Below are 19,230 nucleotides of genomic sequence, written 5' to 3'. Positions count from 1 at the left end.
AACCAGGCAAAATGAGAGAACCGAGGTTTATTTATTTACTAATTTATTTTGGAAAGTGGAGAATGACAGAAACAAAGAGCTAGTAGCGCCTAATCTGTGATTTTGATTAGAGACCTAAAGTGACGCAGGGATTAAAGACACATACCAATCATGTATATTTGTGTCACAGCTGTTATCACATATTTTCTGGAGTTATTTGTACTTAATCATATTCTTACTAATGCCATTTTAAAAGTAGTTATGCTCATGTTTACACAACTATGCAATTAACCTTGAGTTCCCAGAGTAATCCAGATACAATTATTCATCCACCCACAAATTTAGCTTGCAACCTATTTCACCTGATTTGGGACAAGAGATAAGGTACACTCTAACAGGTCTCGCCCAGAGAGAGAGAGAGAGCAACCATACACTCTCACATCCACACCTATGCTTCATTTAATCACCAGTTAACCTAAAATGCACATTTTTGGACTATAGGGTCAAGTCAAAGTGAAAGAAGTGTAAAAGAATTGTTCCACAAACTAGCATCCAACAATATACCAAAGTAAAAACACGTTTGTACAGGTAAAAGTCTTGCAGTCAAAATCACGCTTAAATAAAAGTCACGAAGCACCAACGGAAGTAAAAGATTTATATTTATCATAAATTAAGTTTAAGAGATTATTGATTTGTAAGCAGTATTTATATTATAAATACGGCAGTATAAATTTTATACTGCGTTATGTGGTTGAGGTCCATCAAATACAGTTCAGCAGTTTAAAGCTTGGCAAACCACAGGGGTCACCACCTCTGTGTAACCTGAGAGTTTGTGACATGAAAGCCTGCACACTGAAAACATGAGAAGAGGTCAAGATCAGATACTGCTGACTCTTTAACTAGAACATACTCAGAGGTTTCAGGTGCAGGTGTCATGTGCTTGTAACTGTTGTATTTCATGAGCTTATAATATGATTTAAATTCCTGAAAAGTCAACAAAGCTGTCAAATATAAAAACCAAAGCAAAAAAGAAAAGATTTTATTTCTAAAATATTGGGATAGACAGACCAGAGAAAAACACGTAGTGATGAAAAACGTATACACTTAATAACTTTGGGTAAGGTTAGACACTAAATGCTGCAATGTGAGGAGAAAGCAGTCAGAGTAAAGGTGCCCAATATTCAGAGATTCTCATATTTAATCTCAGAAAAGCAGCAAAGTAACCAGTTTAACCAGATTACAGAGGCTGTTTTCAGCGTTATAACATGATGATGATGAACTAGAGCTTTAACTATGTAGAGAAAATGAGCAGGTTTTTCAAATGAATTCAGAGAATGTGAAATGTCAAAGAACAAATGAACAAAGTCAGTGATCTCATTTAGCTTCCAGCAACATCACATCTTTTAAATTTGAGATTTGCCTCTTTATCTTTTAATTTGCCAACATATGTAAACTTACAACTTCTGTCATTCTTTAATTTCTCCTGTCTTTAAAGTGGGAAGAAGTACATTGTTTTCACACCAGAACAAAGGAATCCGCCTAAAATCAGACAGAGCTCTGATGCATTTCCTGGTTTTATTTTGAGAGGTTATAAAAACACAACACCCTTCTGAAGCATGAGTTTGTGTTTCTTTGTTGAAGTTGAAGCTCCAGCGGAAAACTTCAGCAAATCTTCTGATCATTCACGGTGTTAGAGCTCCACCACTGGACTCAAACAGCACTCCATCTGTGCCGCTTTGTGAGAAACCACGTGATGACTCTGTTAGGTTTCGTTTTTGTGTTTATGAAGCTGGATCTGGTTTGATTTGCAAGCGTTGGCACACAAACAAAGAGGCTGTTATCTAATTTAAGCGCCAGGTCGACAAGGCTTTTTGTCTTCCTGGTTTTGCAACATTGCTGCAATGATAAAGAAATGAAGCTAATAATGATTAACATCAGAAAAACTTTAGCAATGTAGAACTATGTATGTATAAAACACATAAAACCACAATATTTAAGTATTATTGCCTGAATCCAAGGGTTACAGACATAATATTATACATTTGGAATATAAAAACAAAGTTGTATATTTGTGGATTTTAAGACTTTTTACTAGTTCTGTTTCTCTTGTCCTCGTCTGATATTTTTTATTTGTTTTTTGAGTAGGATTTGCCACAATATCCAATATATTTATTTCTCTCTCGCTCTCAATAAGATTTGGATTTTTGAGATGTGGGTCAGCAGCAGAATTCAGTGGGTGGTGTTAATACACCTGACTGTAACAAAGAAGGAAAAAATGTCTGTTTGTTGTTTAGACTCCGCCACACGGTCTGGGGCCTCCCTGCTGCTGCGGAGTCGGGGCAGTCTGCCTCTCCCCACCGCAGGGAAAAGGGTAACACCACCTGGGTCTGGGTGCAGTTCCCCCCTCCAGGGGCAAGGGTACCTAGACCCGGTTAGTAGAGTACGCTTGGGGAGTGTGATCGTGTATATAGCGTCCCTTTATGTCTGTCTCCACGTCGGTTGAGTGTGAAGTGCATATGAGAGCATGAGGGTGGGAATGGATGTTTGTGTCTGTGTGTGCCTGTATGTCTGTGTCTATATGTCAGGTTGGGTATCAGACGCCACCTCTCTGGGGACATCTCAGGCCCTCCAAAGTTTGGAGGCCTATCTCCCCCTACCACCACTTCCCCTGCCGGTGGCGGACTCCCTCAGGTATCGGTGCGTTGGTGGTTCTTTGTATCTGGGGGTGGGCGTCCGGGTACACACCGGCTCACTCCTTGGCGGCCGCTTATTGGGGCCTGGAGCCTGGGGCTCGCTCGGGCCACTTCGGAGGTGGGGTGCCCCCGGCCTCTCGGCCTGGGGCTCGGTCACTCAGGCACAGCTGGCTGCCGGCGGAGCTCACGGGCGCGTCACTGCAACTCCCCCTGGCTTCTGCTCCACGGCTGCTGAATGAGCCCTCATCTGGGACTCTCCTTAGCTCTTACTGGGACAGTGGCGCGGCTGCCCCTCTGTGGGTCTTCCTTGGTCTCTTGTGTTCTGGGGGCCTCTGGATGTCTGGAGTTTTGATCTCCTCCATACCTGCTTGATACCATAGAGGACAGGGCTGTGGCTCCCCACACTCTCTAGCAGATCATTACATGGAGAAACCTTTGGAATGCAAGCATGCTGATCCACACAGGTATGCACACAGGTGTACACATGGGTATTCACAGATGCGGACTACAGCTTTCTTGGCTGCTGCCTCAAAGCACACTGTGCGCTGTCTATCTTGCGTGCTGCACAATATCGTTTATTATTTAGTAACTATTGATATCTATGACTAGCTAGTTTATTGTGATGGTGCTTTTTTTTTTTTTCTATTATTATGTTGCTCTTTGTTGTTTGCTGTCTCCCCTGTTTTTTTTGTTTTTCTTTCTCTCCATACAGGTGACCCAGGAGTTTTTGTTTTTTTTCTCTCTCTTCCCCCCCTTCTCACCGTCTCTTCTCCCCTTTGGTTTTCTTTCTTTCTCTCCCCCTCTTTCTTTCATTCTTTCCCCCTGTCCTTAAAAAAAAAAAAAAAAAAAAAAAAGATGACAAAGGATGAACTGAAGCTCCGCCATCACGTGATGTCACATGCTGCTGTTTCTGATGTCACTTCAAAAAAAAAAAAAAAGATTTGGATTTTTGAGATGTGGGTCAGCAGCAGTGGGTGGTGTTAATACACCTGACTGTAACAAAGAAGGAAAAAATGTCTGTTTGTTGTTTAGATTCCACCACACTCAAAATAAAACTGCCGCATGCGCAGTAGCTCCTCTCTGACCAATAGGAATTCAAAGCTGGCTGCATCTTAACAGTAACCAGGCAAAAAAAGGGAACTAAGGTTTTCTCTCGAAAGTGAAACTTATCAGGCCAGAATGACCTGAGAAACAAAGAGCTAGTGGTGTGTAGTCTGTGGGCCTCGTCTTTAACCACTACCTCACTGTAGGTCTATTTGCTTCACAGCTGTTATCACATATTTTCTGAAGTTATTTATACTTAATCACATTCTTACTAAATCCATTTTAAAAGTAATTTAAATTATGCTCGTGTTTACACTCATATACAAATAACTTCCCCAAGTAATCCAGATACAATTATTCATCCGCCACAAATTCATCTGGAAACCTATTCCAGCCAAATCAGCTGGAATAGCTGTGTGTCCTTCTCTTTCTGCAATGTTGCTGCAATGATAAAATAAGGAAACGATCAATTCCTAAAATCAGAAATGTTGAATTTTTTATGTATAAAAACAAATAAAGATCAATATTTAAGTATTATTGCCTAAACCGAAGGTCTACGACTGAATATTATGTATTTACATATAAAAATTTAAATATAATGTTGGATTTTAAGACTTTCTGTTATTTCTGTTTCTCTTGTCCTCATCTGACCTCTGACCTCTGCCCTCACAGACTCTTTCTCATAACTTGCTGCCTCTCATATGAACTCACTTCAAGCTATAATCCCACTGTTCATGATTAAACCACAAATTCTGCACATAAACCTGAATGAGCATCAAAGACTATCATTAAGCTCTGCTGCAGGACTTCTTTTATTTTTAAGAGTAGGTTTCTCCACAATGTGCTGCTAGGTTTGGTTTGTCAGATGGTGCCATCTAGCAATGGGATTGTAGTACTGCTGAATATAAAAGTAAGCTTTGTCTTTAAGTGTTTTCTTACCTCTAAATATATCTTTGATCAAATCCCTTCAGGCATATAGGAAAGTCAGCTTTTGCAGATGATACACTCATCAGGAAGAGAGGAAGAAGTGTGCAGATTGTTTAAAAGCAGCTGCAAGAAGCAGTTAAGTAGGTACAAATATGGGCTACTACATGAGGATTTCAGCTCTCCATAGAAAATAAAACTAAATCGTGTATTTAAAAAGGAAACATATAAGCAAAGATTGCTTCATCTATCTGCATGTCATTGGAATTTTTAGGAGTGCACTTTGATGTAAAGCTTACATGGACACAGCACATTAACAAATTCAAATTCAAATTCAAATTGTATTTGTCACGTACACAGTCATACACAGTACGATATGTAGTGAAATGCTTGGACAACTGCTCGTGACCTAAAGAAAACAAAAAAAGGAAAAGGCTATGAATAAGATAGGAAATAAATATGAAAAATTAAAAAGGGTAAATTTAACTAGGAAGGAATAAAATATAAATTAAGGTTAAAAATGAAATAACTGTACAACACACTGGGAAAGAATAAGATAAAATATATAAATTAAATTGAAAATAAAATAACTGTACAACAAAATACACAATATAGAACTATATAAGAATGTATGAACAAAATACACAAGAAGTATAAATAAATATATACACAATAACAGCAGCAGTGATTTAAGTGATGAAGTGAAAACAATGTCCAGAATGTCCAGTGTGTGTGTAAGAACCATATGTGTGGGTCAGTACTGTGTGGTGGTGTGATTGAGTGACCGTATCGCCTGCGGGAAGAAGCTCCTCCTCAGTCTCTCTGTGTTGGTCTTCAGGGAGCGGAATCGCTTTCCTGACCTCAGCAGAGAGAACAGTCTGTTGTTGGGATGGCTGAGGTCCTTCACGATCTTCCTGGCCTTGGTCCAGCACCGCCTGCTGTAGATTGAGTGCAGGTCAGGGAGCTCGGAGCGGATGGTGCGCTCAGCTGACCGCACAACCCTCTGTAGAGCTCGTCTGTCCTGCATGGTGCTGTTCCCGAACCAGGTTAAGATGTTTCCCGCCAGGATGCTCTCTATGGTGCACGAGTAACAGGAATGAGAAGAAAATGTAAAAAGAGTTTAAATATAATACCTGGTGGAAACGCAATGGGAATCACAAAAGGTCATTTTAAAAAATGTATATGCATATATATCAGTGATAAGATGTAGTTTGGATTATGGAGCTGTAACATTGGGTTACTATCTGTTTGTATTGAGGCACAATCAGTTTTGCAGCCTTTGGTGAACCGAGCAGAGATCATAGACCTGGACTCTTCAGATTTAATGGTTCTGTTTCTGTGAGCAGTCACATCATCAGTAAACACTAGAAGCACTAGTTGCTGTGCTTTCAATCATGAGCTGTTTTTCTTTTCCAAGCTCTTCATTTCCCATCATTGTTATAACATTTGTTTCATTTGTTTAATGATTTATTTATTAATTCATTTTATTGTTTACATTTCTGTGTACGCCGTTTTAGATGTTTTCTGGGAAAGTCTTCCTGTTCTTGAGTGTAACCAGTGTTTTGTACCATGTTGTAAACTCTCTGTATTTACATTAAATAATGGTTCTCATGACTGTAGACCATGTCAATGACATACATACTCATCCAGTGTTACTGGCTTGGTTAGATGTTTTAAGTTATTTCTTGTAACCATGTAAATAATTCTGCCATCATTCACTTTAGTTGTCTTCTGTGGTCTTTCAGGCCTTTTGTTGTTGCCGAGCTGGTCAGTGCATTCATTCTTTTTAATAATCCATCCATCATCTTCCACTTTATCCGGGGCCGGGTCGCGGGGGCAGCAGCCTGAGCAGAGAAGCCCAGACCTCGCTCTCCCCAGCCACCTCCTCTAGCTTATCCTGGGGCGTTCCAAGGCGTTCCCAGGCCAGCCGAGAGGTATAATCTCTCCAGCATGCCCTTTTTAATAATGCACCAGATTATTGATTTGGCCACTTGTGCGTTTTTGCTCTCTCTGAAATGTTTATTTGGGTTTCTCAGCCTAGTAAAGTCTCCATAACTTGCACCAACATCTTTTTGTGCTCACATTTAAAATTGGAGTTATATTATCCATGCTTAAATAAAAGCTAATCAAAATAACAGTAGTTTGACTTTTCAGTACACTGCAGACCAGCTCCCACCAGGAACAAACTTGACAACAATCTGCTGGGAAAGCTAAAGCTACATGATTGTGTTTGGAGCAGAAACAACTAAGAACAGCTTCGGCTAAACACACACCTCAGGGCATGGTCATGTAAAGTTAACACTTCTTTTGAGAAGACCTTTAAGCAAATCGTTGGACAGTCACATCAGCAGGTGGAGTTTTCTAACTTCCAGGAGGATCAATGTTTCTTGGATTACAACCTGCGTTGTTGCAGCATCTGCTCTTCATGTAAAACATCCAGCACACAGAGCAGCTGTCTCAAGTAGATCCAGTGACATCTCCACCGAACTTCTAGTATGAACGACGGCATCCAAGAGTTTTGCTCTTTAAAATGTCTGAGTTCTTTCATGTGGGACTCATGGCAAATATTTAGTGAATGAAGTTTCATTTATTAAAATTGCACAAGTGGAATTGGATGCTTTTGACTGGAATTCCCTGAGACCCCGAAAACGTTATATTTTTTAAAGGACTAACCAAAGATGCAGAAAACAACGATGTGACAAAATCATTAGAAAAATTTAATGATTTTTTTTTAAAAGGGAAAAACTGTGAGATATGACAAAAAATTATACCACTGTGGTCTAAAAGAATCTCAGTCAGTAGGATTCAGTTTAAACATGTCCTCAGTTGCCTGATAAAATTATTAAATAATAATAATTAAATAAATAAATATAACACAGAATCCCTCCACTGTTTACTGTTCTACGAATGATTTTATATATAAAATCTGTACAAGTTCTGAATATCATACATTGTGCAAGGAGTTCATTAATAATCCCAGCTCTATGATGTCTGTAATCACAGAGCTTAACAAAACGTGTGAAATAAATTAATTTGAAGGAGAACGTTCTTGAAAAGAAACTCTTAACATTATAAAGTTTATAAATTATAACAGATCCAAAACAAAATGACAAAAGAAGCATAAAAAGAAAAAGGAAACCAGCTTCTCATCATAGACAAATGTCCCAAAAATGTTTAAATAATTTGGGATCTACATCTGTGAATGTTGCAATTTCTGAGTGAAAAACACAAAATGACTGATTCTGTTCATCTGGACGAAGCGCTTTCAGTGGGAGAAACGTTTCGTCGCTCATTCAAGTGACTTGTAAACTTATAACCTTATAAACAGAACATTTGCATAATGACTGGAATTAGCACCACTGACTAGCAATGGGCCACGAGGTCAGTTTTATAATTGCTATTAAAGTCATGACCTTTGATCTGTAGTCACGAGTACCATTCACAGAGAGTCGGGGCTGCAATCACAGCTGCACCTTCCTCAGTTCAGAGATGGTTGTCTACTCTTTACTGCTCTCCTGTCAGAACAGAAATATTGAGTCTGTTTAATGCAGTCATTCATTTTTTGCTTCATACTTTTTGGATTTGGAACATTTATTTTACATTTATAGACATTTATATAATAATAAATAATATTTAAAAGTTTTTAGAGATGATATTAAATAGTGTAGTTTGGTGTGCTGTACTTACATTAGGATTTAATTACTTTTGAGTCTGAATCTTCAAGTCACAGTATCAGAAGCTTAAAAAGAAGAATTATATTTTCAGATGAATAACAACATTAGTTATTTCTGTCAAGCTGACGTCAGTTATGGAATGCCAGGACTGCCATAATGAATTAATTAAATACACCATTAAATAATTAATTAAATGTGGCAATAATTAATTAAAATTGGAATTAATTAATTAAATAAATAGTTATGACACATGTAATTAATTAATTATTGACACATTTAATTAATTATTTATGTATTTCACATTTTAATTAATTATTGACACATTTAATTAATTAATTATTGACACATTTAATTAATTATTTAATGATATATTTATTTATTTCATTTTGGCAGTCCTGGCGCCTGGCTCTCATCATGAAATAATTTTATCTGTCAGCCTCACCCATCAAACTCAGGGGGCGGGGTTAACGCTGCCCATGCAGCTTCTCTAACATTTGATTGGTTGCCGTGCAAAGTAAGTCAAAACAGGTCGATCCTAGATAATCGATCGCTTGTGTAGACTTGGGGCAGCCAGGTATCCCAGAATGCATTTCAAATCACAGGCAGAAATGGTGGTGGTGTAGTTTTAAAATATCCCGTTTTTCTGTCACCTACTACTAGTGATGGGATTTCCGGCTCTTTTTAGAGAGCCGGCTCTTTCGGTTCGGCTCACTAAAAAGAACCGGCTCTTTCGGCTCCGAACCGGCTCTTCAGGTTGTTTTGTTGCTTTAATTAATTTATTATTAACAATAATATAAAATTATGCACAAAAGGAATTACTAACGTAAAACAAAGTGGTTTTATTTATATATGTTTATATATAAATATATGCGGTGGCCCCTAGAGACAAAACACGTACAAACTCCGAAACACATTTCTAGCATGAGCTGAACTTCCAAAGCAGAGCTACTAGATCACTTAAATTACACAATTGAAAGCATGTGTGTATTGTTTGTGTATTTATACACAGGCACTCATATATATTCAAATAATTTTAAAAAACGTTCATTTACCTGTTACTACCACACACCAAATCCGGTTGTTGGTACTTGCTGGCTTGTGTAGCCACAAGATAACAAAAGCTCCACACTGCGCCCAGCATCCTGGAGCACTTCTGTTGTCTTTTGTACGTGTTTTGAGTTTTTATGTGCTTCTGAGTTTTTACATGCTTCGGAGTTTGTACGTGTTTTGGAGTTTGCACATGCTTCAGAGTTCGTACGTGATTTGAAGTTTGTATGTGCTTTGTCTGTAGGGGCCACCGTAAATATACTTTTATTTATTCACTCCACATAAAATGTAATAAATAAATCATATAATACAAAAATCAACTATTCACATTTCAACTTTTAACTATTTAAATTTTCAGCTTTTTCCTTTTACAAATTTAAAGTGAAAACAACACAAAACACTGCAAACCACAACACAATTAAATATAAATTAAAATATCAAAACAAAAAGAACATGCATATTCTCTGTCATATGGGCCTGGATGAATAAACTTTCTGAATCCTTTATCATCTGCAACCGAAAATAGTTGTGGATGATTACTAATGTCACGTTGTTGTCCCTGGCTCTCTTTCTCTCTCCCTCTGGCTCTGTTCCTGCTACTGAGTGTAACTACCGCCCCTCCCCCTCTGCCCAGCGTAAAGCACAAGGCTCACGTGCAGGCCAGAGAGAGAGGGTGAGAGAAAGAAAAAGAAAAAAAACCCACGTGACGGCTCGCGATAAGGAGCCGGCTCGCGTCGTTCACGTCAAAGAGCCGGCTCTAAGAGCCATTTCGTTCGCGAACGACCCATCACTACCTACTACACTTTTAACAGTGTTCTAGCCGCGAATGTCGCGCCGTAATCTTCACATGTCTGGTCAGGTTGCCAACATAGAACATGTTTGCAAAAGTGCTCAGATGTTTTCAGAGATTTCACTAGCTCTGCTAACAGTTAGCATGCAGAGTGCACCCAGGGGGTTACGTTAACCGGTTTGTTTACATATTCCACTCTCCGTGTTCCACATGTTGCATTCGCAGATTCTCATTTTCACCGAACGATCGTTTCTTTCCGCCTGGTTTTGTGTCTCTGTGCTTCTGCAACATAAAAGAACGAGCTGACATTTTTCTCACGAAACCAGCGATCAGCTCAACAGACCCTCAGTTTACCTGCATGCAGACGGAGGTCAGACAACAATTTTACATGTATGATCTTAAAACAGGACACAGCCACTATACGTGCTGCACAGTAAAAAATGGAGTGTCAATATTTCAGTGTAAACCTATTTTAACCTAGAGAGAGTATATACAACTCTGTGAGGAGTAAACCAGCTCTAACGTCAGAGTTAAAAGTCAGTGTAAAGTTCTGTAGACACGGAGTGAAGACATAACTCCACACAGTGTTGATTAGTACCAGTCCGCAGGCGTGTGCGGTCTGAGAGCTGTGACGCACGCGGAATTTTCTCCGAAGAGCTACCACAGTTAGGTAAATTAAGTTAACATTCCCATACTGGTAACATTGTTTAGTAAGTATTTTTAAACTAAATAGCTCTTTATAGTTACACTGATGTCGAGTGAGGACATGTTAGCAGCATTTACCCATAGGTTTAATGATATTGTCGAGTAGCTACATGCTAACCGTTGCTAAAAGTTCAAATGTTCGTTATCCTCTCACTTTGTTAAGATTAACCTAAAACATGTTAACTATGTATTTCTTCTAAGTGCAGCTTAGATAATATTATTGTCACATGTCTAATGGGATAGTTTTAGCAACTAAATTACCGTTTATTAGTAAGCTAATAATCGCTAATTAGCTTCGAAGGAACTATCAGAAAAAGTGGGTAACATTACAATAAAGTTTACTCTACTGATTTATATTCTTTTAAGCAAATGCCAAAGGCTTACACTAATTTAGAATTAATTCAGATTATTTTGTATAAATTAATTGACAGCAATGTTAATGATATGTTAATATACATTAATTGTTCACAGAAATAAAGCGAATTGCAGTAAGAGCGACCAATACTTGATAAGTAGACTAAAGTTATTAAACAATATTAGATGTTAGTCACACTTGGTCCATTTGCAGTAACACTGGTTGATAAAGGATCTTTATTAGCAGTTAATCTGTTACTTATTTCTTCATGCTGTAGCTGTTAAGTAATAACTTTTAACTGCTTCTATGTTGTATAAAAACTAAAGCTCTAAAGTACATCCACAGTCTTAAACTCTTTCCTTTATTATTTTTCTCTCTTTTGTTTTGTGAACAGAATATGTTGCTGCGTGTTTTGTTTGGTGGGGAGCAGAAGTATGTTAGGCTGTCTGACCTGACATTTGATGCTTTCATGAAAGAAGGTTATAATAATCAGGATAAAACAAGATAACAATGTTTACCTGGTCAATATACAAGCTTAATTATAAGCTTAATTATATTCTTACTCAACTACCTAAGTTGATAATTGTTTCTACTTCAACAATGAATGAGAATTACCTATACTCTTAAGCTTCATCTCATCAATATTTTGTGAAGACATAGCCTTACTCTACCATTTGATAAGAAAATGCATGGCCTTTTTTTTTTTAACAATTTCTGTAAAATTTCTTTTCTCTTACCTTACTTCAGTGTGCCTAAAATTTAACATACCAGAAGGCAGACAGCTAGATATGAAGGTGTTTGACCAGTCTGACACAGAAGTAGACGCAGAGGTGTTTGAAGAAATAGTGAAGGGGTCACCTGTAACCTTCCGAGTCATGCTGAGCAATGAAGAACTTGGTAATCACTCACATACGTATATGTTTATATGAAATTTAAAGGTTGAGATTGAAGCATTAACAGTTAAATTTAATGCTTCTGCTTTGGTCATGTTCCTTAATGCACAGGTGTATCTCTGTCATCATCATCTTCTCCATCGGATGATACAATCATTCTAAACTTCACAATGTGTGAACCTCCTGAAGAAGCAGCAACCACTGAAGGAAGACAACCTAAAAGGCCATGCCATATAAACTATGAGGCAAAAGCTGTGGGTAGTGAACATTGTTAGTCTAATTTGCATGTTCGATGTGAAGTGTTTTTATGTAATCGTTTTCCAGTTTTTCTCAAAGTTTAAAAAATTTCTGACTTCATATTTTATGTCTATTTAAGTTGATTGAAAAAATCCTAACAACAAAGCCTGGTGGTGAACACATCATACAAGAGTATGCAAAAACCAAATCTCTGACAGATGCAACTAGAAGACAGATGATAAACATACTTGCTGCTGAGATGACAGAAGCACATGGGTAAGAATCATAAATGTAGTCTATAAAGAAACATTTTTAGTATTGTATTATTTTTAATTGTGATTTTCAATGCCAATTGAGTGACGGTCATCACTGAATTTATACATTAGGACATCTCCCCCTAAAAGTGTAAGAGTGATGTATGCGCAGGGGATTGTTGCTCTGTTTCCATATCTGGAAGACCCATATTCACAACATGGATATGTAAGTAAAGGGGACTTTGCAACATTAAACACATAGTTGCCCTCAGAAATGTTGATAACATTCTGCTTGTATTTAATTACATAAGAACATTACTATGATCCAGAGAGCGGTTCAGGATACCTTGCGTGGCGGTTGAAGACAATTCAAAGAAAAGCTGCAGAGGAAAGAAGTGTCTCACTTTCCAAATCTCCTAAAAGTAAGTTCGCTTGTGATTTAAATGATTCTGATCTAATTTGTAGGCAGGAGTCAATCAAATTGTTTTTTCTTAAGTTGGCGGGCCAGGCAGTGGTCGATCCAGACCACTCACCACTGAGACAGTGTTATCAGATGAGGATGTAAAAGCAGCTATTGCTCTTTTGAGACACTCTGCTGATGAAGACACTATCCGTGAAAAGATGAAAGCTACCTTCATTTATCGGCATTCAATGGTCAGCGATGATAAGAATGCAGCAGATGTCTTCATAGTCTTCCCGCGGTTTCTGGACACACCAGGACTGGTAAGACATCTTCATTTGTTGAATCACTGAAATATTCCATGCAGCTTGCAATTTCACTCATTACACCTCTCTTATCTTCTATTTTTGCATTATAGATAGAACAAGATTTCAAACTCCTGTTTGATGAGGTCACTGCCAACAAATTCTTGGAGAGGTGGCCCATCGATCTCAAATCAAAGATTGTAAAGGAAAGTCATGGACTTGTACCCACCTCGGAGCTCTTGGAGTTGATGTGCAATGCTGAGTCAGCTACTGAAGTTGAGAATGGTATGACTGACTGTTTTTATTTGCCATTGTTGGTTATATAGGCAATTCTGTCTATTGAATGTATTTTTGGAGTAATTCTTTGTTTATTCGTCTGTAGGCTGGGACAGTGACATGTCTGCTATCTTGCTGCTGCTACATCTGCTACCGCCATCTGCACAAGGGTGAAAGAGACCAGGAAAGATGTCTGCATCTCAAGCTGTCGATAACCTCATCAAATTCCTAAAGGTATGTTATTTAAAATATATATTCCATCACCGCCATTGTAATGTACAGTAAGGTGATCTAATCTAATGGGATAGTCACTAAATACTGCTGTTTAATGTGTTGTTGTAGGCTGGAACCAGTGTACAGCAGCATCTAGACAACATCACCCGAAGCAGTCAGCCCTACCTTCTTGCTCAGGGACCCACAAGAAGCAGCATTCACACCTTCTTCATTGTGATTGACAAGCATGCACTTCCATGTAAAGCGACAGGTTCAGTAGGAGCCCTTGATGAACTCTTTAAGGCCCATTATGTCTTTGATACGTCATACAGTTCATCCCTGACCAACTTTTTCACTTTTCTGCAAACAACCATTTACAACATTGATGTTGGGGAAACAAAGGAAAATCCCAGAGTTGTGAGCAAGAATGGTGCGTTAGTATCCATTGAGATCCAAATAATGAAGTGCTTTCTTTGCAAAAGTGATCATGGTAGACCAAACAGCCTTGTAAAACACCTTAAGATAATTCATGGTCTCTGTACTGGGAGGACACTATATCTCAAATTTGGCCAAGTGGGATGCTCACGTTCTTTTAGTAGTTTTTCTGGCTTTAGAAAGCACCTGAACAAATGCCACGTAAGCAGTTCATTTGATTCTGCAGAACTAGATTTTTCACCAGTTCAAAGTGTTACGGACACAAGTACTACTGCTAATGTTGATGTGGTGCCTGAACATTTAGAGGCTGAGTCGGAATTATCTTCAGCAGACCTTGTAAATAGTTGTGCAGCTGTTATTTCTGATCTAAAGGCAGCAGGTGTAGGCCAAAGTGTAGTGAATTCCATGGAAGAGATTGTTCAAGATATCCAACAACATGCTAAAGAAACAGTCATTAAGCATGTATTTAGTAATGAAAGAGAAACAGAAATGTGCAAGAAAGTTAAAGCATGTTTTGATGAGTTAGAGAATCCTTTCTCAGTTCTTAATTCTGAGTACAAGAGGTCAAAATATTTATCAGACAAGTGGGAAACTGTAGAACCAGTTGAATGTGTAATTGGCTCAAGATTTGACACAAGGCGAAATAAAAAGACTGGAACATATGATCAGGCAGTTGTTCAAGATAAATTCATGTATGTTCCAATTTTATCAACATTGGACTCAATATTTAAGAGTCAGCATGTTGGAGAAATGTTGAAAAAATCAGACACTTGTGATTCAAGACTCAGAGATATTTGTGATGGATCTCTATTGAAGACTCACCCTCTTTTTTTTTCAACAAAAGCACACAGTTCAGATCCAAATGTTCTATGATGACTTTGAGGTTGCAAATCCTCTTGGTTCCAAGCGAGGTATTCACAAGTTGGGTGCAGTATATTTTACCTTAAGAAACTTCTCTCCCAAATGGAATTCTTTTTTGGCCAACATACACCTTTGTGCCTTATTTCATGCACAAGATCTGAAACGTTATGGTTTTAGTGAAATTCTTGCTCCTATTGTTCGAGACATTAAAGTGTTAGAGAGCGATGGTATTGAGATTCCACTATTCGGTGGTTATGTTCGTGGTAGTGTGGTACAGGTCACTGGTGATAATTTAGGCTTACATAGCTTGTTTGGTCTGGTGGAGTCTTTCAGTGCAAGGTACTGTTGCAGGTTTTGTTTAGCTGAAAAAGATGACTTTCAAACAGAATTCTCTGAAGATTCCCCCAAAATAGTGTTGCGCACCAAAGACAACCACACTGCTCACTGTCAGGAAATGTCTAATAATCCATTGCTTCCTTATGTTTTTGGTGTAAAGAGTTCATGCTTATTGAATTCACTGACATATTTTCACACAACTGAGAACTTCTCAGTTGATGTGATGCATGATGTTTTGGAAGGAGTGGCCCAGTACGAACTGAAGTTATTGTTTTTGTATTTAAAAGAACAACATCTTACATTGGGAGAACTGAATTTGAGAATACAAAGTTTTGATTATGGATTCATGGAGAAAAACAATAGGCCAGTAGCTGTGAATTTAGGTGGAGAGTCTAATGATCTGGGACTGAATGCTATTCAGACATGGTGCTTACTGAGGAATGTTCCCCTCATGTTTGGAGATTTGGTAACCTCTACTGACCAACATTGGGGCCTACTACTTTTATTACTACAGATAGTTAACTGTTACGACTGTGACCGTAATCATGTGTGTGAATTTGAGTGTCCAGGTGCTCCTCCGGGATTGGTGCACCCAGGGTGGATGACTCACACCGATTGGCTGAGGACTGGGAGGCAGCGGATAAGAAGAGACCGCCAGGGACTGTCAAGTTCATTCATCCTCGGCCCAACCCAACCGGCAGACCGTTCACTGTGTCAAAATATTATGTTAATGTAAGAGCATGCAGGGGTGGACCGCCTTTCTGTTTGATCAGTTTTCTCCTGTTTTGTTAGGCAGGGAGGAAAGTGATTGTCGTTTGGTTTAGTTCTTTGGAGTGTAGGTAAGTTGTGTTTATTTCCTGAGATAGGGTACTTTTTATTTGTTGTTTTGGCCTTGGGTTCACCCTGAAGTTGTGGTATGCTCCCTTCCTTTGTTAACGGCACTTCTTGTAAATAAATCACTGTCACAAAATATTAAGTGTGTGACGTGCTGCTTGGGGTTGGACGGGGATGGATCACCCTTTATGTTGTGGTCTGGCCGCGCCTAGACGGGCCATAACATTAACATTGTATTTTCTCCTATGTTATCTCAAGGTATGTGTGTATATTTAAAACATTTGATTGTGGAACACCACAAACTGTTCAAGATGTTGTATCCCCAGAAAAAACTTTTACCAAAGCACCATTTTCTTATCCATTATCCTCGCTGCATCCAAAAAATAGGGCCTGTACTTCATAGTTGGTGCATGCGCTATGAAGGTAAGCACAATTTTTTCAAGAAACGGCTCAAATCATTCAAAAATATCACCAAAACGCTGGCCAAAAAAACACCACAATTATATGGCATACATTTGGCAATCTTCAACAACCTTTAGTCGGTTAGACATTGGTCCAGGAAAAATGGTGTCTTTAGATATGGTAAAAGGAGGTTCTGGAATTGCAATAGCAATGCAACTGCCCAATAGAGTTCAAGTTATGAAAGTGAACTGGGCTAAACAGAATGGTATTGTTTACCGCCCGCATTTGGTTATTTGTGGCAAAATAGTGTCTGAAATGGCTGTGTTTTACCAGATTGAGTCAGTTCTGATAATACATGAGAAACTGGTACTTCTCACTTTGCCATTATGTACAGTAGCCTTTCAAGAACATTTCCATGCTTATGAGTTGACCAGGACAAAGCAAGATTTAGTTGTCTTTCATGTTGACAGCCTGCATTATCCCAGGCCTTTTGACATACAATTGTCGTATGGAGTGAATGACAACGCTCTCTTTGTGATCCCATCTTGCTTTCTCTGGTGAGCATCATAGCTACTGTCATTTGTAAGAGTTTGTTATGCTAATAAATGCTGTTACTGTAACCTGTATGTTTGTAGTTATTTTCATAATATAGGATAGATCACAGCCATTTAGAAATATAGCATCATATGATAAATATGAAAAAATAATAAATGAAATATTATTACACATTAGAGTGAACTTGGACTAAAAATAACTCTATAAAGTGAAATCATATTACTCTAAACAGTGTGAATAACCCTCAGTGTTAAATATTTTTACACATTTTGTTGTTAATTTTGACACTAAACTGAGTAGAATTAACACTAAAAAGTTAACACTGGCCATAGAGTAAATTTTACTCTAATTTTGAGTGGGACCAAATGTTATCTGAAACAGAGTTAAAATCAACTCTCTAAGTGTAAAATTGACACTGTTTTTTACTGTGTGGCCTCATATCAAATGTGAAGGCAGAATGAGTCTACGTTTGACGTTTGTTTATATCTAATCTTCCTTTTCAAACATTTAAACAGCAGCGAGTCTGCAGCTGAGGGAATACAAACTCAAATTGTCGGAACAGGTTTGCGCGTTTCTTGGATTCATTTGGTGATTTATTAAATGTATAACTGTTATTCTAATCTGCTGCTGAGTCTCTTACACTTTTCTTTATGCTGTATATTTTCACGTCTCTGGAATAGTTGGCAGTTAGATAGTCAGCTGGGAAACTCTGTGTTAACTCATGGAGCTGAGGATATCGTGGATATGCTGACCTCGCTCCGTGGTGTACAGGGCCGTTTACCCTCATGATTAATATTCACAATAAAAATATTAGCCGAACATCATGAAGTCTGTATGTGTTTCATAGTGTCGAACAACCTTTGTACAGTTAAAGCCAGCAGTTACTACATGACAGAAACACCAACGTTATCTCTTTTATGCGTTTATACACAGGTCACGCTGATTACTGAACAAAAACCCAAAGATCAGATGTCAAACAGATTTATTTGCTCTCTCTCCTCCTTAAACATGTTTTTAATGTTAGTTATAATTCAGAATTGGCGACTGAAACACGTAGGACACATAAGAACATCAGGAAATAAAACACCGATAAATATAACCTCAGTAAAAGAAGTCAGCGGGGGTTATTACAGCTGTGTACCGGGGCCTGCGCTTTGTCGGTGGTAATAACAGCTCGATTGCTTGCGAGGCGAGCGGGTCTATCCCACGCTTTGCCGTGAGACTGTGCAGACATCTCCGAAATCATCGAAGCACTTTTGCAAAGAGGCTGTATCTTGACAAACCGACCAGACACATGAAGATTAAACCACTACATTCTCGGCTAAAAAAATATTAAAACGGTATTTGGTGACACACAAACAGGGTTTTTCAAAGTTCAGTTCTGTTAGCTTCCACATGCCGGTTGTTGTGTGCTAGAAACAATGGCCACCAGGCCAAAGCAATGGTTTTGACTCGATCAGCGTTAACCCCGCCCCCTGAGTTTGATGGGTGAGGCTGACAGATAAAATTATTTCATGATGAGAGCCAGGCGCCAGGACTGCCAAAATGAAATAAATAAATATATCATTAAATAATTAATTAAATGTGTCAATAATTAATTAAAATGTGAAATACATAAATAATTAATTAAATGTGTCAATAATTAATTAATTAAATGTGTCAATAATTAATTAAAATTTGAAATACATAATTAATTAAATGTGTCAATAATTAATTAATTACATGTGTCATAACTATTTATTTAATTAATTAATTCCAATTTGAATTAATTATTGCTACATTTAATTAATTATTTAATGGTGTATTTAATTAATTCATTATGGCAGTCCTGGCATTCCATAGTCAGTGACTCTACAAGTCTTTTTATATTCAGTACACAAATAACATCCAAATATCTTTAAACACATTTTAAAAATACTTACAGTTTGCACGATTAAACCCTGAAAACAGACATTACCACAGTTATTTATTTAGAAATTAATCAGACAATAAGTATTTTACATAATTTAATTAGTAAC

The 19,230-nt window shown here is 38.0% G+C and overlaps 1 protein-coding gene across 1 annotated transcript; it reads left to right on the top strand.

The window, feature by feature from the left end:
- The first annotated feature begins 10,449 nt into the window (after window positions 1–10,449).
- LOC308384989 (uncharacterized protein) lies at window positions 10,450–17,205 on the top strand. Its single transcript, XM_080863699.1, has 10 exons — window positions 10,450–10,821; window positions 11,959–12,108; window positions 12,216–12,358; window positions 12,481–12,617; window positions 12,728–12,821; window positions 12,907–13,017; window positions 13,092–13,318; window positions 13,414–13,585; window positions 13,683–13,810; window positions 13,919–17,205. The coding sequence occupies exons 2-6, from the start codon at window positions 12,000–12,002 to the stop codon at window positions 12,955–12,957; spliced, it is 534 nt and encodes a 177-aa protein (XP_080719825.1). The 5' UTR covers window positions 10,450–10,821; window positions 11,959–11,999; the 3' UTR covers window positions 12,958–13,017; window positions 13,092–13,318; window positions 13,414–13,585; window positions 13,683–13,810; window positions 13,919–17,205.
- Window positions 17,206–19,230: the final 2,025 nt, after the last annotated feature.

This window comes from Rhamphochromis sp. 'chilingali', assembly GCF_963969265.1.
Source record: "Rhamphochromis sp. 'chilingali' genome assembly, chromosome: 17".
Taxonomy (NCBI): Eukaryota; Metazoa; Chordata; class Actinopteri; order Cichliformes; family Cichlidae; genus Rhamphochromis; species Rhamphochromis sp. 'chilingali'.
This window is presented reverse-complemented; position numbering and strand designations above follow the sequence as displayed.

Excerpts from the sequence above, each read along its gene's own strand:
- LOC308384989 (XM_080863699.1), top strand. The coding sequence starts at position 12,000 with ATGAAGGTGTTTGACCAGTCTGACACAGAAGTAGACGCAGAGGTGTTT. Across the intron at positions 12,618-12,727 it reads GAGATGACAGAAGCACATGG|GACATCTCCCCCTAAAAGTG; the intron begins GTAAGAATCATA and ends TTTATACATTAG. Across the intron at positions 12,822-12,906 it reads CATATTCACAACATGGATAT|AACATTACTATGATCCAGAG; the intron begins GTAAGTAAAGGG and ends TAATTACATAAG.